Raw genomic sequence first — 22,162 nt, forward strand, 5'->3', positions numbered from 1 at the left:
AAATCCAACATTTCAAAGGAATCAGAATATGCATTTTCTAAACTTATATTGTCCGATGGCATCTTGATGCCTTTTCTTCAAGGAGTCAGAGAATTAAGTGAACCTTACGCATACAGCAAACTACATGTACCAGTAGCTATTGCATATGTATGTGCAAGTCATTGACTGTGTGTGTAGTCCTAGAACTATCGGGTTCATCGTCACGTTGTGTGCCACAGCATTATGACGAACCACACAGTTCTAGGGGTACCGTATTGGCACGTTGAAAGACCCATCAGGAGCTTCCTTCATGCAGCGTTGTAAATCGGTGCACAACCCAAGGTATACTGACACTACAGGCCATTGGGTTGTAATGTTGTGAACATCAAGTGCGCTGGTGATATCAGGAACCACTCATTAGGCCATTTTTTGCAGATTTTGGGGGTTGATTACAAGTACATGTCTTATCGAAAAGGCGAGTCAAATGCCTTCACAAAGATGATTATGTACACACTCGGTGGGAACACACCGTACTGGTTCGTACATTGATGTAATAATTTCAACTGTCATGTGATGTGCATGTGATGCACATGTGATGTGCTTGTACTATTATTCATGGTCATTCGAGTGCTGAGGTGTGTTCAGAATTTATGTGGTAGGCCTGCCAAATTCACCAAGACTGAATTTCAGTACAGTTTGTCTCTTATGGACTGGCGCCTTCTACCATTACTGCTATTACACTGTGCTTGCCAGCGCATGTCACCCGCGTGGTGTACAGAAACAACGTTCTCAGGCCAAGACTAATTTTATGTGTATCACCTGCTCTGTTTTTGTGATCCATATCTGTAACCTGACAATCAGAAATGCTGTTGACTGATACAGCATACAGGTTTCAGCTTCTGTCTGACTTCTTACCATTTCCTGTCTGTTGGCTTGTTTTTCTGTCGTTCTTTCCATTTACCAATTAACATCAACTTGTAGTTAACCAGCTATTTGTCATGTTATCCAGCACAGCAATTTAACACTTTTGTTCTTTGATTGAAAAGTGTGTATTTTTCTTCTTCTTTTGTCTTTGTGCTGCAGGGCACCGGGATCTTTATGAAAATTCTACATATGCCCATGAAGCACCATGTTTTCAGTGTGACTACTCTCATAAATCAGCATTGGGCAAGTGCACAGTAAATGTGACCAATAGAACGGATCCATCAGGCACAGTCAGCTTATACAAAGCATCTGTAACAAGGCTCGTGATTGGACAGTTAGCCATGCTGTGGATTTGGAGAACATTTGTGTGACCTACCACTGGAATTTGCATAGGAGGAGGAAGCCCCACCCCCTTTTGGGGAGGCACTAGGGAACTTCTTTTGATTGACATGTCCGAGTTGGATGTTGCATCCGGGAGCCATCCTCGTCAGCTTTCCATCACATGCAGGTAGCGTTACCATGGCAACCTGTTCATCTGTTGGAATTGGAATCATCAAATGCTTGCTTTGTCTTTGGTTGTTTTTTACATTGCCTGCAGTATTTGTTACATTTATCAACATAATTTCTTAGTTTGTAAATGAGCATACAACTCAAGGACTGGTCCAAGGGTGACAGTTGTGGGTTTCTTAAATGCCCATTTTGGCAGTAGAAATGGATGTGCTCTTCGTGACCCATTCCGGTCAAATTTACAGTCTCTTGTAAGCAAGATAAACCACTCACTCCAAAATAATTTTTGAAGCAGAAAAGTTGTGAACCACTTTGAAAGTGAAATGTATTCAATTTGGTGTGGGTAGTCCATTGAAGAATTGGCCCTCTGTGTTTTAAAGACTGTCCAGAAAAAAAAGGATTCTAGCTTACATACGTGTATAACTCTACATCTTCATCCAGCCAAGTGTATCTGTCATCCTTTTATTCTAGACATACACACAGATAGTTGAAAGTGGCAATTTTCTGAACCAGTACAGTTTCTCCTATATACAGTATTCCTGCTGCATCATCCTGAAGTTTCTGTGATGCTAAGGCCCATGAATGTATCAATCAACCGGTCTTAATGCACAAATAAGAATCTCTGTACTCTGCCATTAATGTGATGTTTGGAGCTAAGATTTCCACATCTCACTGTAATCCCTTCCTACTGTACATGTACTTGATTATTTGCACACCATCAACTTACGGCCCCCCATGAGTTGTGTGCATACTGAACTCTTGTATTTCAATAAGCTTTTTTAATATTAGGAGAATTGTCTGTGCATCCTGCCTGGCGTGTCTGTGGTCTGAGTTCAAAGATGCTTCATTATCATCTTAGCATGGTGCCCTAAAAAGTGGCTTGGCAGTGCTGGATTCCGTTTACACATTATTCCGAGAACTGTTTGTGGGAAACAGCAATACAGTCCAGGGCAAATGTTGTTTATCAAGATTTTACTTTACTGCTCTCATTATGATGCTGAAGGGAGTAAATCTTCACAAGTTGAAATTTGGTTCTTCTGTGAATGATGGAAAACATGGCCAGTGACGTATCCATCCCTTTTCACAAGTACATGTAGTAAGAAGAATACATGAAGGTTTTTTTTTCTAATTGAGGGGGTTTTATTTTCTTGGATCAGAGAAGTTCAGATACACTTTGACAGTACTGTTTATCTTGCTTACGTCCTTTGCTCCATTTTGTTCCAAATGTCCACAAACATCTTGTCTGTGATGGATGAATTCTTTTACTGAGGTTGATGGACCATTTTTGAAAAAGAGAGAATTATGTAACATGAAATGTAGGAATTTATTACAATAGGCATGATAGGTATGTTTCTTGTTGAACAGACTAACTAATTCTTGACTTTATTTAGGATAAATTGAGTAACTCTTGGCAATTTTCTACGACCAGTGGAAAGCTAAATTTGGATATGGTGCAAGAAGTGGAATGCTTGATACTGGAAAGTCACCTGCCAGTAATTAGAAGGGGGAATTTCAAGGGTAAATATGAACAGAAAGTTTAAGGACAATCACGCTAGACCTCATAAAAAATATCTTGTCAATTTATCTTTACGATTAATATCCAGAATACAAACATGGAAAATGAAATAACTCTTCCTGGAAGAATTCTCCTCTTAAAAACTTTTTGTCAATGGTAGAAACCAAAGAATTGCCAGGCATTTTATCGGATTTCATTTTGAGTTGTCACTTCTCATAAGGCAGGCTCCAAAGGGAATCTGAATGTACACTGGGGTTGTGTATGTACATGTGGATTACCACAGAGCCATAACTCCTACAATTCCTTGCAGGTATGTGACCTTTAGAATATCAGTCAACATTTATGGGTACACAGTGTCAGGAGAAAGCTAAATACACGTACCTAAATGATACAACCATAGTTGTCATAACCATTACTGAAGAAATAGGTCAAATGGTTTTTATTTATAAATTCAATCTATTTCTGATTGTTTTCAGTGTTGAGCTCATTGAGTGCATTTTTCGCTTTTATATGTTGATTTGTAATTAGTGAGTTGGTTTATTTTGTTTACATTTTGATGAGCATGTTCTCATTATTATTCTCTGCTTGTAGACCATGTTTGATGTATTTTTAAGAAAAAAGGATGTGAAATTATACTGTAAGTTAACGTAAAAACGTATCTGGTGAAATCTTTTGCTACAATTTTGTTTCTGTAAAACAGACGAGAGCGGTTGTTCAGTGGAGTGGTAACTGTGACATGAGTAAGGTATTTTGGCTGTTGCATACACGTTTCTTGTACACTCACAGATACATTACTATATAGAGGACTATATGGGAAGTATTCATAGATATATTATAATATTATTACACATGATAGTTGGCTATTCTAACTCAGGTGGGATAGCATGGTTGGGTTGGATTGGAGGCGGCAAATATCTAGCACAAATTAGATTCAGTCATCAACCGGAACTTTTTTTGATAATGCAGACATTTTATTGCTGGTTTAACTCTGCAATCATATTTTGCAGTCTGGGGAAAAAACCCTGAGATTTTTGTTTGTGTTTGCTTGCTTAGTTGTTTTGTCAGCCATGGTGAGATCCATTGGGAACTTGGTATTCATGACTCTTAGTGTGAACCTTGCATGACAGATGCACATACAGAAATTCTTATTGGGTGAACACAGACTTTTTCTCTGTTCCAAGATTTTGAATCAAAACTATCATATATACATGTAACTGTACTCACTTGGACTTTGGTTAGATTGATGCTATTCATTGAGATTTTTATAGACATGTACATAAGATTTTCCTTTTTTGTTTCAGAAAATGCATTTTGAAACCAAGTACATGTTTTCAGACAATCTGAACATAGAACAGTCTCCCTTATCAACTAATCTGATTGGCTAATACTTGCCGACTCTAACCAATCACAGTCTCTGTTACAAACATGTAGACCCTGATACCTAGATGTACAGTATATTCCTCCTCCCTGTAAATGATGCTGGACACAGTAAAGAACAAAAAGTGTAAGTACATGTATTTGGTGTTGAGGCGGATTAGGTATCTAGTGCTGTGCACTAGATCACTGTGAGCTCTACTGGTACGTAGCAACCCACCCACTCCAAGCCTCCTCTGTTTTGTGTGAAATATTGTTGTTTGTACATATGTTATTATCCCCATCGTAGGCAAATTTGAATACCTTGTGAATTTGTATGCAGAACAAGGAATCAAATAACAAAATCTCATAAAATCAAGAATCATCAACTATTCAGGTATCACCACAGCTTGGAATGGCCATCTCTCCTTTGTAAAAGGGTTCTTTTACATGAAAAGGTAAAATGAAGGTTGGAAACATGGCACGGTTTTTCTCTCTTGTTTTTTTTAATTTGCGATTGATTGTACTTGTACATGTAGAGGTTCTTTTTGTAGAATAAATTATGATGAAGCCTTTGCAACCTGGATAATTTGAAACTGAAGAGGGCGCTATAATGTCAGTTCTGGTGTTGGCCAGTGGGTCATAGGTAAACATTTCAGGAACAAATTTCATTTTCATAATTAATGTTTCAAACAATGGAAGTATGGCACTCAGCTGCCTCATCAAATTTATGTTTGTGTATAACTTTTTTCAGGAAAATAAGACCTTGCTGATCAATATGTCCCCATATGGCATTTGTCCTTTTTGATTGACTAGATATTTGTAATGTACGTTTTATACTATGTAAGTTATATTTCTGAATGTAAAGTTGTTATTTTCGTTCCATTTAATTGTGTTTTGTTGCCAATTTTTCCGAAAAGAGCCTCTTTATCTCGCAGTGTAAATATTTTAGAAACAAATAGAGCTCATTTTAAAGTGTAAAAACACAAAAAAGAAACTCCAACAGAGTAGGTGTCATTTTAAAGTAAAAATCAAAAAAAGAATTAAAAAAAATTTAAAAGAGAAAAAAAAGAAGAAAAAAATTATTAAAAAAAGATGTCTTATAGCAGATTGGTGACTCTCTGTACCCCAATAGTGCCAGGTACACGTTCATTTATTTAGAATAAAACATTACTCAGATTTCACGTCTGGCAAATTGATAAAAAAAACACATTCAAAGGGGACTTCTCATTTCTTACATGTAGCACTTGAAGACTCATTCCTCAATGTACCTTGTTTTCATCATATCAAGATAATCATGTTGTCACCAAGAGAAATTTCTCAAATTCTAAATCATTTACTTGTTCACCTGTAATATTCATTATTTAAGATCATTTTTGTCGGCAATGCCAAAAGAAAATTGGTGCATTTGCAACTCTAAGAAAAAAGAATAGACAAAGCTTTAATAAGTAATAAGATGAACTTAATGTTACAGTATATTTATTGATATTTATTTATGGCGAAAGATCTAGACTATGTGCATTAAGATTGTATATCCAGTTGTTGGTTTATTTATCAGTACTTTATGGCTATGATAACTGTGTCTTCACATGACCTTTGACACAGGCAGTGGGATGATATTTGTACAAACCATAGTCATCCTGTTTATATCATGTAGTATTTGGGGACACTCACAGCTTGGCCAAGAGGAAGTACCCCTGATGTTACCATAGCCATAATTTTTTGGTATGACTGTGTTAGCCTTGTAGTCAATTTTTCTCTCACTGGTTTTTATGTTGTAGATGTATGTGACATTTATGGTTAGGATATGGACCGCTGCAATGGAGTGACTTTCTACTGACGGTTGACACCCTTATCAACTACCTCCATGCTTGTCTAACCCCTATTTTAAGTTCTCATGAACACAGAATATGAAGACCATTAGAATAGGCAGCAAGGAGGCTTAGGTCAAACATGTGACATGGACGAACGTGGATGACACATTATATCTCCTCAGAACTTCAAAGTTGTCACAAGGAATAGTGCCCTCTACTGGTGTCTACTGGAGGAATCTATAGCTGACAGCCATGATATTGCTCCTATCAGGGCTTTAGCTCAGGTTATAATCTGCAGTGAAGATGCTAAATGTGACAATTGACAAGTGAATTTGAAAAACCTTTGGAGTTAGACTTCAAAAAGGAATGTCATTGCTAAATCTACATAACGTAACATGAAAAGAAACATGTATGTTGCTTGGAGTGAGTAGAGATAAAAATGTTGACCAGGGTTTAACTGATTGATTTGATTTGGAATCTTGATCCCAGTGTTATTTTACACCTGGGTGTCAATGTTACACCTGGTTCCAAATCCTTACCTTACAGAGAAAGGTTAACCGGTGTCTGCATGTTCACCTTGGTCAGTAGTTTGACTAGAGCCAAAATGTAGACTTGTCGTCTCATTAACCAGTTCAAAATGTTGAATTCAGATAATCAAAAGCTTGTGTTAATTTCCGAGATCCACCTGTTGTACATTTAGAATAAGTGTATCCAGTTAGCTCAACTCACACCACATATCCACTTGTCAATTGTTGCAAATATTGTATCTTCATGCGGCAGACCAGTGTGTATTCATACTAAGGTTCCTTATGCCAGGAGTATTAATTCCTTTTTAAGTTCATTGAGTTCATTAAGTTAACAGTGCTTCACTTGGGACTTGTAATTGGAAAAAGCCACACTCTTAAAAGGAGACGACAAATCAAAAGTTTTTAAATGTTGACAAAAATCACGCAGCCATTTCTGTAGTGCAATCACGCCTTTTATAATAGTTGGCACACTGTGGACAATGTTTATTTCTGAGTTTACACTGCACGACCAGTCTGTAGTATTGTGAATATTGTATATGTATTTATAAAGTCAACAAGTGTGAATAACAGCACGTGTTACATGTTATTATCAGTTCATTTAAATAGCATATGTTGCATCTAGTTGGTATGCATCAAACAGATACTCTGACTGTACTGCTATAAGTTATTTGTAACTTAAGAACTTTGAGAGACTTGTATTTTTTTCTTTTGTTAATTTGTTGTTTTCCATGCAACATAAATTATCTTGAGTTGACTACTGACTTGATATCATTTGGTTTTTGACGTCTTCCTTGTTTAACCCCATTGGCTTGGACATGACCACGAGGATCTTGTGAATAAAACAAAGTTACTTAATATTCGACAGAACATCGAGTTTTCAGCTTCACTTGTTTCTTTGTTTATACTTCAAGTGCCTGTTTATGACAGCTGCATGCTGTCATTTTGTCAACTAAGTTGTCTTCTGTTATTGACCTTTTCACAAATAAATTCATAATTATGCACGCATGCACACAAATGGCCTTAGCGGCAAGGGCCATTGAAAATGTACTGGGGTGTGATTTTGATCATTTTTCTCTCAGGTTTTCTGGCTTTGTTCATTTTTTTCTTCAGAAAATCCCATGCAATCATTTTTGCTATTAGTTTCTAATCTGAGCGGGATTTTGAGTGCTCTGTAAAAAGATTTTACCATCGTGATTTTACCTGTCCACATGAGATTGCCGTATCTAAGTCAGTCTCCTGTCATGCTGTTTTATAGCAAAAACAATTTAATGGGAAAAAACTGAACAAAGCCAGAAAACCTGAGAGAAAATGATCAAAATCACACCCCTGTGCATTTTCAATGGACCTTGCTGCTAAGGCCATTTGTGCGCATGTGTGCATAATTATGAATTTATTTGTGAAAAGGTCAATAACAGAAGACAACTTAGTTGAAACTTGTATTGATACCACCTTTGCTAATGTAAAGAATTCAGTGGACCAATTATGTATTGTGTTCAGCTACATGTACTGCAGGTGTGTGGATGCCTCATCTAAACCTGCCCATGGAATGAGTGTTATGTGGTTGGTTAGATCTTTCCAAATAGTTTTCTTTGTGTTTGGAGTGGTATATATAAGGAGTAGAAGGCCCAACTCAGTAGATTGCTAGTGGACAAATTGGAGAAAGGTGGTGCGGCTGAAGTAAGGATGGCGAAGCTGATGACAGGAATGACTGGACGCTGCTGTAAGGACGGGACATCTACCTGTCAAGTTATTCAGCAATCTGACAAGCTAAACTACCCGACAATCGAACTAGCTGAAAACCTTTTGACTGTTGAATGGAATGCTCACCACCACATACCTACTCACATCAATCAAGCGTGTACTACCATTTTTCTGAATCCGCCGAGACCAGGGCATTTGGTGCAGTACTCTTGAATCTTCTGTAAGTCACAAAATAGCTGTTTGCTTTTTCACTGTTCAGCTTCACCTGGGCTTTATTTTGGCTGCTATTCATTCAGTTTGTATCATCAAATCATGTGTTGTGAAGGTGGGTTTTGGAGTCTGAATTTCCGTTGGATAAATCTTGGTTTTCTGTATTTCTGTCTTCTAAACATGCAGAGTTTTGGCCTTGTGTTCAGTATGCTTTTGACTAAAGAAATTCACCCAACTTACCTTTGTTAATGACGGCAATACCATTCAGAAATGCAGTACATGTAAGACAAGCTGGAATTGTTACGTATAAGACTTATTTATTAAAATGCATTTCAAGAGACCAGTGCAAGAAATGAGGTAAGTGTGAAAATTACAGACGTTTAAGGTCAGTTTGGAAATTTATGCCAGACAGAAAATCCCATTTATTCATTTTTTGAACATGTTCAGTCATTGCATATGGATCAACTTCAATATGACAATGTAAATTTAAAAACCTCAAGGAGTCTAATTTCAATAATTAAGGCACCCAATGAAACTATGTACCTGACTTTTCACATACCTTCTATTTCCTTTAAAAACAATATCAAATGTTTGTTTTTTATGACCCTTCAAACTCAACTTGACCCAGTGAGCATTTGACATTAGATACCTTTCCAGAAAAAAAAAAGGCTCTCACAATTTCTTAGAATTCGTGGTATATTTCTGGTAAGTGAAATTCCAGCCTTCCAAATTTCATAACATGAATATGGGCGATACACAATGCAATGTGCCACCAAGATGTTGTCATAGAGAGGCCTTTTCACAGTGCATTATGGGATAAATAGTTGACAGCCTCTCATTCAATAACTATGCTGTACGGAGAAAACTTGAATTTTTTCCATGTTGTTTTTCGTATGTCAATCTCAGTTGAAAATTTGAAATTGCTTAATGTGAATGGGTGTTAGGTAGTCAAAATGACGGTTTTGTGAGGTGCAGGGAATGCCTCAATCAATCAAATATCCCCAAATTATGTACTAAGTACACTTAAAGCATGTCAACCTTGAAAAGTGGTCTGTCTGTGGCAAACTCTTGGTGGCGCTCTGTATTGTGAATTGCCCGCATTCATCCTAAAGAATGCTGTGCATGCTATACAGACTTGATGTTTTAGCTTAGCTCCAGTGGCTAGTTGCTGTTGCACTTAAAGCTTTCCCGTACACACGAAATTTAAGTTTAATATCAAATTCATAAAAAAATAAATTTTGTTCAAACAATGAGTGATGTGTTCTTTTAGAACAAAGCATGGTCAACTTCTTTGCCACAGATTTTTCTCTACTTACAACTTTTTTCTACAGCAAAAACATGGACTCAAAATCTTAATCATTTTGCTCAAAGAAACTTAGTTACAAATAAGAATATATAGAATTATACCAAGTTGTTTTATGGCATAAATAATTCAAACTTTGCGGCCGGCTTACAAAGAAAATATAGGTTTTGCCAATGATACCATTGCACGTGCATATGTGTATTTTAATACCCAACCAATTTTATTCAACTAAAAGGCACACGTGTTATTTCATCTGAACAGATCAATGGAAACAAGTTAATTTCATTATTAACTTCCCTGGGATCATTAAAATCATGCATATGCTTATTAGATTCATAATGGTTAGGGTTAGATAAACATTTTGACTAACTCCTGGTACAATAATTAAACTTTTCACTAGACATGTGCTCATATCGGTAGGTATTTCTATGGAGTTTTAAACTGTAAACGTTGACAAAGTTTAAGTTTTAACTAACCAGCAATTGTTAAACCAAAATAACAATAGATTCAAAAAGTACTGAGAGAGAAACAAACAAACAAACCTTAAAAGTCTTGCAAATTCAATCCAAGCAATATAAAATTAACTGTCACATGTGTAGAGCCCCCTACCACATGAACATTCTGGCTTGATTTTGCTGACACATGAAACCGAGTTGCAATTTCAATCCAATGGGCAGTAAGCTCTGAAAGCAAGCAGGCCATCTGCTTTTTCCAGTTTAAGAGGAAGGCTGTGGTTGGCTGACATGAAAATAACTGAGCCTCTCTTCAGGGTCAGGGTTTTACCATTTCCAAACGATGGGTGTGATGCCTCGGCTTGGCCACTGATGGTAATAAATATGCTGGCACTGTCATAGGCTGTTACTTCATATGACTCTACTCCCTCTGCAACCTGGAAATTGAGAATTTAAAAGTTAAGCCACATGTTTCTAGAATAAAACGAGTTAAAAAAGGAGCAAATGTTGTGAAATTCAATACCTTTATCCTTGCCACAGCAAAATCAGGCACTGGTGGGTCATAAATGGTGACACAAGCATCCCCTGGGTCAGTCACACTAGGGAAGAGTCTGTCTTGGGCTGGACTTGGTAGATATGTCAGCATCTTGCACAAGTTCTCTACGTCTTTGTACTTTGGGGTGAGACCAGCACGGACGACATTATCTGAGCATGCCATGCACTCCATGCAGTCTGAACAGATCAGGGAAACAGAATAACTACTTCAGATTGGTCAACCTGTGCAGGAGTTCACAACTGATTCAAGATGATGGCCAATGACATCACTGCACACTTCATAAATACGTATGAGATGTAACAAGACGACAGAATGCTGGAATGTGACTTTAAGGACCAGGCAACATGGCTTCTACGCGCTAAAAGATTGACCACTGGCATTATTTTGGTGCTGCCTGAGGTGTGATCACATGACTTACTTCCACTAAGGTATGCGTGGGGTTCATTTGGCCCCAGGAACATGGCTTCCCCAGGCTGTAAGGTCATGTGATTGAGGAAGAAACTACAGAAACATCCAACATCTCCAGGAAACTGAGAATTCAGACGCAAGAGAAGTTCACGGTTCTTGCCAGTTTCTGAATCTATGGAAAGAAATGTAAACAAGAAAAGCGTGTGAATTTGCTTCATGAGGATTTCTGACATTGTCAGGAAAGAAAATGAAGTCATTACCTTCTGCTTGTAGTCGCTGGACAAGGAGAGCCAGTTGTTCTTTGACAAATTCAGGATCTCTTGTCATCAATTCCGTGAAGCAATCCTTCAAGACGTTCTTGGAATCACTGCCTCCTGCCTCTAGCTCTGCGGTGAATTTGTCAGCGTTGTCTTCCCCAACTACAGCTCGGAATTCTGGTACAGCTGTCCATAAAAAGGGGTAACAAATGAGACTCTAGCCATGGTCTACAGAAAGCTGCCGATCAAATAGCGCCCTCAAACATCTGTCCACTAAACCAACAGATTTCCTTACATCAAGAAACAAACAAGAACAATGGTCACTGGATAGCGTTTGATAATCTAAACTGAGACTGGACGTATTTTCCCTTCAAAAATTATCAAACTGACTTACTCTTCAGGAAGTTATCAATTTCAATGAGTGGTCTGAAGCCATTTAGACCTTCAAATGGTGTCAAGGCAATAGCCATTTCTGGTTTGTGATTGTCATCTGGGTAATTCTCAGGATGTTCAGCATGAAGAGTCTCTGCTAAAGCCTGTCAGAATCAATGAGAGCTTACAATTAATTTCAAAAACTGGAACCTGGAACTTGCTCCACTGAATTTGTACCGTATATATTTAGTTAGCGTCAGAATCACTTAGCCACAGCCAGTAATAAACTACGCATGTCAATGGCACCTGGCTGTAGCAGCTTCCATAGGCTTATATATTATCATCAGCCACAGCCAGAACAGTCAAAACCAGCCTTGGCACCAATATGTTACGCAGGATGTCCTGGGCTCAGGATCATGTGGTTTTGGACATAACCAAGGATACGATATTGGCTTCTTGCATGAGTCTGAGGGCGCTGTATGTGTGGCTTACCCATGACAATGTAAGGGTGCATACATGTGGATAGCACATGTGTGAAGTCAAAACATGAATTCAGATGAATCTCAACCATTTCCGATTGCCTTCATAGTGGCACATGAGGACTGACTCACTGTTTGCATTGAAGGAATGAATATAAAAATGACTGTGGCACAATCTGGGCCTGAAAAGACGTAATACATCCAGCCTTACTCACCTTGTGTGGGTGTGCCTGGATAGACAATGACTTGTTAACAGATAACACCTTGAACAGAAACGGCAGTTGGTCATTGAACTTTGACCTGACCTTCTCACCAAGGCAATCTGGTTGATCGGCGATCCAATCCTTCAATGATTTGGCCTCTTGACCTTCAACGATGGACGGACCTTTGACATGCGTACCCATCCAAAGCTGAAAGACAGAAAGAAACGCTGCCGGGATTGTTAAAAGTGCTTGAAGGAGGGGTAGGCCAAAAACAACTTACTGGCCAATCAATCAGAATGGATTTTGTCAACTCATTGGAAATCACATGACAAAGATGACTACATGCATTTCCCAAATTTTGGCCACAGCCCAATCTCCTAAGAAGAAAGAAGCTATTGCTTCAGTGTGTATCTTCCTTATGGACAAACATTCTAAACTGTGCTATTATTTCAAAACCATTTTCATCTCGGATCTCTTTATTTTGTTAACTTGCTTTTAACAAACCTCTGCATATGGCTCATCTTCTTTCAGTTGGAAGGAAGGGTCACATGCCTGGGTCAAAGTTGCAACCTCACTGTCCTTACCAATGCGACCCCAGGCATATTGCTGCACTGCACACTTCAGTGCAACAGCTGGGAAAAAAAGGATTGGATAGAAAAATAATTACATGATTTCTCGGTGAAACAAAAAAGGACTATTCTCCTTGCAGTTTTACTTTCTCATGAAAATGACAATGATGAAACAACAGCATCAAGATCATTGGATGATGTAGATAGCATTGAACGACTGAAATTTGATGATGGGTACATGACGATCAAATTCTGGTGATATATCAGTACTCACCAACTGGTGTCTGTGTGACGGTCACTGGTGACTCGTCATCCACCATGACCTCCTCTGCACCGCCTTCTTGTGGTGGAGCTTTGTTAACTTTCTCATCAGGAAGTGCTGCAGGTGTAGATACTCCTTGATCTTTGACCTCAGCTTCAGCGGCAGGTGGCGAGGCAGGTGACCCAGCTGCTTGTGGTGTGGATGAGGAGTCTCCTTTAGCTGGGGGAGGCTGCTTCTTTTTAGACACTAGACTGCCCATTTCAGTCCTAACGTTTGATCGACTGGCCTTTTTATCAAAACATATTTAACCCAAACCATGATTATACCACAGATCTTCCATTCTTCATGGTCTTACTACTCACTTTATTCCCTCTTGTTTCTCTAGCAGTGTCTGGTCAGCTCAACTAGAACAACACTAAGAACCAATTCTTTTCCAATAAGCCAATTTCCCGTTCCGTCGCTATGTTAATTTTAGCACCCCGCGCACAAGTAAAACGTAAGTGAACAAAGCTGGAGGGGACCAAGTTGTCTACAGCAGTAACAGTTGCGAGCATCCATTCGCCAAACGTTATGTAACGTTGTTGTCCCCTCTGTTAAATCTTCTGAGCATGCGCACATGAAACGTGAAAAGGTTTATTAAGGAAATAGCTCCATACCCACATGTCACTTGAAACTCTGCACAACCCTACCCCAGAACTGTGGGGTCCGACGTCCCCCGGCCCCACTCCCATGAACAAACAAACGTGGGAGTGGGGCGGATGTTGGACCCCACAGTTCTGGGGGTACACAAACCCTACGCTAAAGTATGTGTATGCGACTGGTCTAAAAATTCCAAGCGTTTTCTAAATCTAGGATAGGCTAATAATTCATGTTGGCCTAAGTAATGTACGCCTAACTAAGTAGAACCGCAAATGCTTCAATCACGTCTTGTCAATGTTTTCCCTGCTAAATCATTTGTAAATTCAATTTTTAACAGCATGCTATCACTTTCTGATAAATGACAGAAACTGTTGCGTGTTGGGGAAAAAATATGGTGTCTTTGTATGGAATTCTTTAGAGGAGATTACCCAGTTAAGTTTTTTTTTTACTTCCGCGTTTATTCTTCGAAAAGATTGATGATCATACAGCCAGCTGCATGGTCACCACAACCAGCGACCCATGATACCACTCACCATGCTCACTCAGTGCTCAGTCACAATAATGAACCCTAGTTTTACGTACCGATGGTCAAACGTTACGGATGTAAATATCAATCTTTACATCTCCATTCCCCCTCTGGTCAATATTCTAAAATTACTAGTATTGTTTCCTTCCCAATCACTGGATCTCCAACGTGCACCCAAGTCTAAGCGCAGCATGCACTGGCGAAGACAAACTTAGTTGTTAGTCTGGTAACTGGATGTAAATCCGGCAGCCAGCAGACCCCAAAGCACATACTGTTTCGCTTTAAACATTGGGTACCATCCAGTTTGTGCCTTAAAGGTGCAACCACGAGCCATGCATATTGAAGCTCGCTGCTTTAAGCTTCAAAGTTGCAAGAGCAGTCAATTTCGGAAAAGTTGATAACAGACATGCATACAGAATAACATGTCTTCAGAATTACTTGAGGCCAGTAATAGCGCCATATGGGCGACTCATTTTAGTGCTGAATTTGGTTGTTGGCCCTCTAGTGTCATAGTCCCGTATCTTGTCAGTGCAGCATAGGGCTAATGTTCCCTTTTCTGCACCAAACTTCAACAGCCTGACATAGACCGATTTCATCGCAACAGTGGATACACAAAATCTGCATCAGGAAAATTGGTATCTGTGCATTACCAAAACTCATAATGATTATCTAACTTTAATAAGGAAAGACAAAAATATTGAGACTACCTTTGGAGGAGGTCGTGTCCACTTGGATGATGAATTACCCATTTTACTTCAGTGGTTTTGCCGTTCTTTGTCACGTTCGAACAGATTCTAAAGATTTCCAAGTTGTCCTTCGGCTGGGCAATGATACAGACATTACCTACCCTGCCCTCTTGACTTCTCACTAGTTTTAGTCCTATGTGTGAGGCATGTTATCATTTGTTGATTGATGAAATTTGAACTTACATTAAAGTCCAACTAACAATTCAAACAATGAGTTACTGTTCTGGTTTGCTCCTCCCTTTATCACTTTAACTTTTGATACTCTTAGATCCAGCTGTTGAGTTAAAAATGAGAAAATGCAAACACTGGACAAGGTCCTTGCAAAGTGTTAAAGTGTTTAATTACTTTGCAACCATATACATTTACAATGAGACAAAACAATTCAACAGTTGTTTTTTTCCTGTTTTTTTTTAGTAAATTCCCTGTTTATTTCAAGAATGTCCCAATTTTTAGTAACAGGTTGCCAGTCTTGAAATATACAATACCTGAATTCTCCCAACAAAAACACTCCATTTTAAAAATCAATAATGTGTTGCTAACCATTTTCTTATAAGGTGAGAAAACTGCAAAGTGAGTCATACTAGTTTGGGTGGTAACTTTTTTTTACAAATACACTAACTGTAATGAGTTTTATTGAAAACAATGGCTAGAAATGTAACGAAAATCCATCATGATATCAGATGTGTCTGGAACAAAAAATTCCCTTCAACAGGGCAGAAACTAACATCGTGTCCTTTTTGTGCATGTTATTAGCAAAATATAATACTGCGGACAATAAACTTTGTTTTTATGTCTTTTTACCCTCTGTCCGAATATTTTCTACGACCAGACACAATTGCAAAGCTTCAGGCACAGAGCTGCGGATTCAGAGATTTTGCACAAATTGGACTTCGTAACTCTTTTTAATCAGTTTTTACAAAACTACTGGGTGGACTAATAAAGAAATCTGGAAATTTATTGAAAACTGGCAAAAAATTAATTTGAATGGCACATAGCATGTTGTTTTAATTGTGAATAAAGTAACTATCAGTCTTAATGTTTACACAATGCATATTTTATAACAACTGGAAGTTCAAAGTCCCTCTGTTCTTCAAAATAAAACTAGAAAACAACCAGGAGGGAAGATTATTTCACATTGCTCTCAATAAATAAAAAATCCCCTCTGAATTCATTCAACGTGGTAGGCCAACTGGAACTAAACATTGCTTTACTAGAAAACTAAGCTTCTTTGAAAATTGATAACACAAATGAAGTGACGTTTTAAAGGAAGTAACTCAAAACTTGACAGTTTCTGTCCTACTCAGAATGTTCCTTTCAGAAACGAGACGTTCTTTCAAGAATCACTTGTTAAAGGGAGAAGGATATACGTAAGGGAAACACTGTAGGCAGAGCAGACGGTCCTAAGTATAGGTGATCGATGAATTTTGAGATACACCTTCGGATCCCTATCATAAGAAATGTATTAGTCAATTCGGTAACACTCATGAGTCCATTAGGTAACACCCGTGGGCCCACTGGGTAACACTCATGAGTCCATTAGGTAACACTTGGTATGAAACGCTAAACTGTGACTGTTTCTATAGAGGCAACTGGAAGTCAACATGAACTGATACATCCTTGGCTAGAGCAACAATTGTAGACAGCCTCACAACCTGCAGAAAGAGAGACAGAAAAGTTAGAAAAGAAAGCTTACAAAAGAGAACTCAACATGTGAATTAACTTATTAAAGAAAAGTGTGCAGATTTTTAAATTAGAAATATAGGGAAGGTCGCCACTTTATTCAATTTCATTTGAACAAAGAAATTTCTAGAACATTTCAACATCAGTTGACGAGCCTTCTAGCTAGTGGTGATTGCCTCTGTTATCATGAAACCAATACATGTCATTAGGACGGGGATACAGGGAGCTTGTATAGCTTGTGGAGCATTGTGTGGTAGTCTAGAGGTTGTATAGTTGAAGCGAGCTTCAGTTAATTAATGTTAGATCCAACAGTAAACTCTAATGGCCAACCATTTTGGCAGCTTCATCCAAGTCATCACAGGCCAAGATTCTCATTCCAGAAGCAGCTATCAGAGCCTTGGCATCATCAACCCTGGAGCCTGAAACACGACCAAAAGAGGCAACTTAAGTTTCAATGTTTGGCCTTTTACATCTATGAAATGGAATGCTGTGCATACAGAAGACAGCCTATTAATTTCAGTAGGCCTCATGGAAGCAGGATGCTTTACAATGCCCCAACTTGATTCCACAACGTTCAGGGAGGGTACTGTGTCTTACCTTGTAACCTTACAACAATAGGCAGCTTCAGATTCAGATCTTGAGCAGCTGATATGATACCTTTAGCAATGATGTCACAGTGCATGATACCGCCAAAGATATTGACCAAGATAGCTCTCACCTGCAATCAATCAACCAATTAATCACTCTATCTATTGATCTATCAATCAAACAGTACTGATTGATAATTGGAAGGGTAATTAGATATCAAGGGACTGCAACTATATAGTGTCTGCATACCTTGCTGTCTGATGTAATGAGTTTAAACGCCTCCTTGACCTGCTCAGCCGTAGCTCCACCTCCAACATCCAGAAAGTTTGCTGGAGATCCTCCATGGAGCTGGATGATATCCATAGTAGACATTGCTAGACCAGCGCCATTCACTAAATCAGACAGGGTGGATAATGCAGTGATTAGGTCAGTCATTTTCATTCCTGCTATCTTGCTTGGAAGAAAAAACAGTCATGCGAATCATGTAGAAAGTGTCAACCGTGTACAGTCCTCATACATATTTCAGATAAACATTAATTTGGAAATTTTATAAACATCTCGGCAATATCGATTCCCATTAATGCATTTAGTTTTAAGTAGAAAATAGATCTCCCTTATGCTCGATGTACTTTAAGACCATGAGACCATGTTGTAAGATTGTAGACTGGTAGAATGTCCCAATACAGCTGTGCAGGACTATTTCTCCTTACCAAGGCATCCAATATCTCCTTCTAGCCCAATGTAGTTCAGGTTGTGTTGAGCAGCAATCACCTCTCGCTCATCTTCCTGAGACCAGTCCTTCAGGTCATGAATCGACTTCTGCCTGTATGCTGCATTGTCGTCAAAGTTTATCTTTGCATCCATGCAAAGAACTGAGGTCAAAGATGAAAGATCAAAGTGTCATTCAACAATATCTAGCGCCATTGGCCATTTGAATGAACAAGAGAATGAGTCACAGGCAAAGGTCAAATGGTTTCTTACCTGAGCCCTGGTTGTCTTCTGTCAGTGGGTTAATCTCTAACATTGTGCAGTCGTTCACAATGAAAAAATTGTACAGCCTCTTGAACGTGTCTGCAGCCTGGACAAAGAGGAACGAAATTCTGAAAGGAGGAAATCTAGCTAACAACATAGAATTCCAAACATTTCTAAGGCACCTGACACTCTTGGCAAACTCCAAACATTTCTAAGGCACCTGACACTCTTGGCAAACTCCAAACATTTCTAAGGCACCTGACACTCTTGGCAAACTCTAAACATTTCTAAGGCACCTGACACTCTTGGCAAACTCCAAACATTTCTAGGGCACCTGACACTCTTGGCAAACTCCAAACATTTCTAAGGCACCTGACACTCTTGGCAAACTCCAAACATTTCTAAGGCACCTGACACTCTTGGCAAACTCCAAACATTTCTAAGGCACCTGACACTCTTGGCAAACTCCAAACATTTCTAAGGCACCTGACACTCTTGGCAAACTCCAAACATTTCTAAGGCACTTGACACTCTTGGCAGACTCCAAAATTTTGTCACTCTTTTACCTGCTTTTGACAATTTTCTGAGAATCCCATTTGCTTTGCCATATTGTCTGCCTCCTCATCCTGGATTCCTGCAAATTAAATCGACCAAGAATTTTACATCTTCATTGTATCCAACAGAAAAAGTTGTTAGCATACAACTACAAGTTAACACTTTTTTAAATTTTAAGTTTTGCTGAATGTGGGACACACGGTTAGCCTACCATTCATGATATCAACAGGTATTTTGATAATTGCACTGGGGTCCTCTGCTGCTACATCTTCGATGTTCACTCCCCCTTGAGAACTACCAATCAACACTGGCCCCTGGTGGGAGTAACAATACAACACAAACTAAGCGTTCTCTCATGAACAAGCAGGTCTCCCAACTGTTAGGTTAATATTTTTCATTTGTACAATTAAGTGTGGGAAGTCACGAGAGGGCCCTGTGGCCAGAGCCATGTTGCTTCCAAATTCATTCAAGTCTTACCATGAATGCTCTTTCCATTGTAATAGCGAAGTAATACTCCCTCCTTGAGTACAACCGTTCACAGACTAAGACAGCACTACACAGTCTTCCAGCCTGTCCTGTCTGCTTTGTGATGAGCTTCCGACCAAGCATCTGCTTAGCAAGGTCTTTGACTTCCTCTGGTCTGTGGATATCAAGTCAGTAAGTTCATAATTCAATCACAAACTTCTACATCTTGAACAATGTTTTCAAAGCATCATTATGAGAAATAAGTCTTTAAAGAAAGATTATGCTTTGACTGAAAACTCAAGATCCTCAAAACTTCTATACTTTGTAGTTGTATTGTCGCAGTGCTGCCCTTAAAGGGAAGTTACATTTCTACGGTACTTCTTCTTGACCTGTGACTTATCTAGAGACTTTACTTCTAGCCCAATAAGTGTAACTTTTTTTGCCCTCTGACCTATCTGGTGACCTGAATACTGTTTATCTTACGAGTATGCTAATTTGACTCCGCCTTTCAGGCCACTCTCAAAGGTTCCTTTGCCTCTACCTCCAGCCAACACTTGCGCTTTGATGACAACATCCTCACTACCTGCATTTGATAAAACAATCAATTATATGATAAGTCCTGGCAGGGTACCCTAACATCCTAGGGCATTAGGGTTAAAAAAATCAAGCAGAATAATTACATCACTATCAAGCAGAATAACTATATTGCTCTTAGAAAAATGTCAATCAATGAAAAGTATGACAAGTAACAGTCTGAAAGTAAACTTATAACAATGAGCAAAAACATGTTCACTTTGGCAGTGTTATTCAGTCTATACCTGTATCACATTTGTAAGTTTGGGATTTGGTACTTCAAAAAACTCTAAAGAGAATCTGTGTTAAGGTAGGGATGACCAGATAAAGACTGTACTTTCAATGTGGTTCACTTTTTGTTCACTGAACTAAATAGAACCTTTTCACTACCCATGGATAGAATTTAAGAGCAACAACGTCAAACTCACCCAGACTTTTGGCTTTCTCATAGGCCTCCTGAGGTGTCTTAGCAACTTCCGCCTTAGGCAAGTTGACCCCTGCTTCCCTCAAGAGGTCATAGCTCATGTACTCATGAATTGATAGATCGCGCCTTGGTTGTGACGAAATGACAGCATTTACACCTTGGATTCGCTGTTAGAGATGTAAGAAATAGATCGATCTCAGATTTAATTTTTTTCAACATGTGCAGTTTTAACACTTAAAGTTTGTTGTGAGCCATTAACAAACACTGACATGCTTGGCAAATATTTACCGGTTTTACAATTTTTTACTTTTAATAGCCTAGACCTACTCAGATACTCTGGTAGGCCCTACATATAGGCTACTATGGACTACCGACTGCTTTTCAAACTTAGTATGGTCAGCCAAAAACAGGCCTACCTCAGCCTAATTATTTGAACAAATGCCGTGGCTGTTGTTATGGCAGCCATAACGCATCTCCCATTTTCTATCATTACGGCACTGCAACTACGCAAGTGTGCCAACTTAAGCGCAGATTTAGGACTTCATTTCCCTTTAAAAAAAATTCTCCAAAACCTCCGATGAGAAAAGAAAAAAGATTCCTGCTTAGGCCTATACAATTAGAAACCAACATAAAAAACAATTATGGTATAAAACGTGTATAAAACATGAAATTTTGGCGAAAATATAAAGGGGTCCAAGCGAGGATTTGAACTCACACACCTTGACCACTTGGCCACAAACATTCAGCGATTCAGGTAATTTTAAAATATATAAACTGTCGTGATGATCAGCTATGTTACTGCACTTGCGCAGTTCAGTGCCGTAACGATAGAAAGTGGGAGATGTATTACGGTTGATGTAACGATAGTCACTTCGTTGAATAAATACATGAATACACTGATTCAGTGTAGGCTGCCAAATTAGGCACTTTTTTATTGTTAGGCCATAGGCCTCCAAATGCTAGGCCTACTACAACAAACTTAGCAGCCTAACATGCCTACAGTAGGCCTACATGCAAATTAAAGTAGCACTCCCCAGGTTCTAAGCGTCTATGCTCAAAATAATCCAGACCAGAACCCATCCAAACGTGGTTGGCCCCGCGGCAGCTTATTTACATTTAACTGTATTCCGCACGAGTCTTGGCCATACAACACAGTAGGCTAACTTTACATGCAGCGGCTAGTGCACAGACTAAAGACAGAGCCTAAGATAAAAGTAAGAAGTTAATAAACACTAGGCAGGGCCCAGTAACATGAAGACAGACAGAGACAGGCTGGCGGCGGCGATTGACTAAAAAATATGCCACGATGACCTAGACAGCTGCCATAACTTACGTGCATTTTATAATAATCATTCACAAAAATATCAAGCGCAGTCACTGCTTTAACTGTGACGAATCATACCTTGCAAATATTACTAAATCCGTTACTTTTGGCGAAGAAGTGTCGACCGTAGCGACTCAAAGACAACGCCATCTTGCCAATCCAGAAATGTTGAACAGCGCCCTCTTTTGGTAGTGTTTCAATTTTGAATTTTCTTCTTTTTTTACGTAGTTGAGGCCTAAAAATGACAGGAAATACAAAATCCCCCGAAATTTGTATTA

General features: G+C 38.8%; 3 protein-coding genes across 7 annotated transcripts in view; 1 reads left to right on the forward strand and 2 right to left on the reverse strand.

Moving 5' to 3' along the window:
• LOC110983591 (NALCN channel auxiliary factor 1-like) overlaps positions 1–7,487 on the forward strand; it is a 39,026-nt gene extending 31,539 nt beyond the window's left edge. For all 3 annotated transcript variants that reach the window (XM_022242946.2, XM_022242947.2, XM_087145681.1), the window contains one exon: positions 1,063–7,487. In XM_022242946.2, the coding sequence (XP_022098638.2) occupies positions 1,063–1,274 (212 nt within the window). In that variant the 3' untranslated portion in view covers positions 1,275–7,487. The remainder of the gene's footprint in view (positions 1–1,062) is intronic.
• A 1,339-nt stretch (positions 7,488–8,826) lies between these two features.
• Positions 8,827–15,423, reverse strand: mpi (mannose phosphate isomerase). 3 transcript variants are annotated; one of them, XM_087145445.1, is made up of 9 exons: positions 15,265–15,423; positions 13,405–13,678; positions 13,066–13,193; positions 12,574–12,768; positions 11,902–12,043; positions 11,511–11,693; positions 11,261–11,422; positions 10,810–11,018; positions 8,827–10,723 (listed from the first exon to the last, which is right to left on the reverse strand). In XM_087145445.1, exons 1-9 carry the CDS (start codon positions 15,304–15,306, stop codon positions 10,496–10,498), a joined length of 1,563 nt encoding a protein of 520 aa, XP_087001571.1. In that variant the 5' UTR covers positions 15,307–15,423; the 3' UTR covers positions 8,827–10,495. The 3 variants fall into 3 exon arrangements, with proteins under 3 accessions (XP_087001571.1, XP_022098703.2, XP_022098704.2); XM_022243011.2 differs by lacking the exon at positions 15,265–15,423 and adding an exon at positions 14,565–14,789; XM_022243012.2 differs by lacking the exon at positions 15,265–15,423 and adding an exon at positions 14,614–14,788.
• Positions 15,424–15,617: 194 nt separating this feature from the next.
• sucla2 (succinate-CoA ligase ADP-forming subunit beta) lies at positions 15,618–22,056 on the reverse strand. The gene is made up of 12 exons (XM_022243008.2): positions 21,963–22,056; positions 20,565–20,727; positions 20,047–20,146; positions 19,576–19,738; positions 19,310–19,412; positions 19,110–19,177; positions 18,553–18,649; positions 18,282–18,443; positions 17,821–17,963; positions 17,581–17,701; positions 17,314–17,402; positions 15,618–16,955 (listed from the first exon to the last, which is right to left on the reverse strand). The coding sequence occupies exons 1-12, from the start codon at positions 22,032–22,034 to the stop codon at positions 16,881–16,883; spliced, it is 1,356 nt and encodes a 451-aa protein (XP_022098700.1). The 5' UTR covers positions 22,035–22,056; the 3' UTR covers positions 15,618–16,880.
• Between the last annotated feature and the right edge of the window lie 106 nt (positions 22,057–22,162).

The sequence above is a fragment of the Acanthaster planci genome, linkage group LG14 (assembly GCF_054643075.1).
Source record: "Acanthaster planci isolate LZ-2023a linkage group LG14, COTS_SCS, whole genome shotgun sequence".
Lineage (NCBI taxonomy): Eukaryota > Metazoa > Echinodermata > Asteroidea > Valvatida > Acanthasteridae > Acanthaster > Acanthaster planci.

Coding starts and splice junctions, on each gene's coding strand:
- mpi (XM_087145445.1), bottom strand. CDS start 15,306: ATGGGTAATTCATCATCCAAGTGGACACGACCTCCTCCAAAG. Junction 11,694..11,901: donor AATTGATAACTTCCTGAAGA/GTAAGTCAGTTT, acceptor TTTTATGGACAG/CTGTACCAGAATTCCGAGCT. Junction 11,423..11,510: donor CCAGCGACTACAAGCAGAAG/GTAATGACTTCA, acceptor TTCTTTCCATAG/ATTCAGAAACTGGCAAGAAC.
- sucla2 (XM_022243008.2), bottom strand. CDS start 22,034: ATGGCGTTGTCTTTGAGTCGCTACGGTCGACACTTCTTCGCCAAAAGT. Junction 17,964..18,281: donor AGGAGATATTGGATGCCTTG/GTAAGGAGAAAT, acceptor TGTCTGATTTAG/TGAATGGCGCTGGTCTAGCA. Junction 17,702..17,820: donor TCATTACATCAGACAGCAAG/GTATGCAGACAC, acceptor GATTGATTGCAG/GTGAGAGCTATCTTGGTCAA.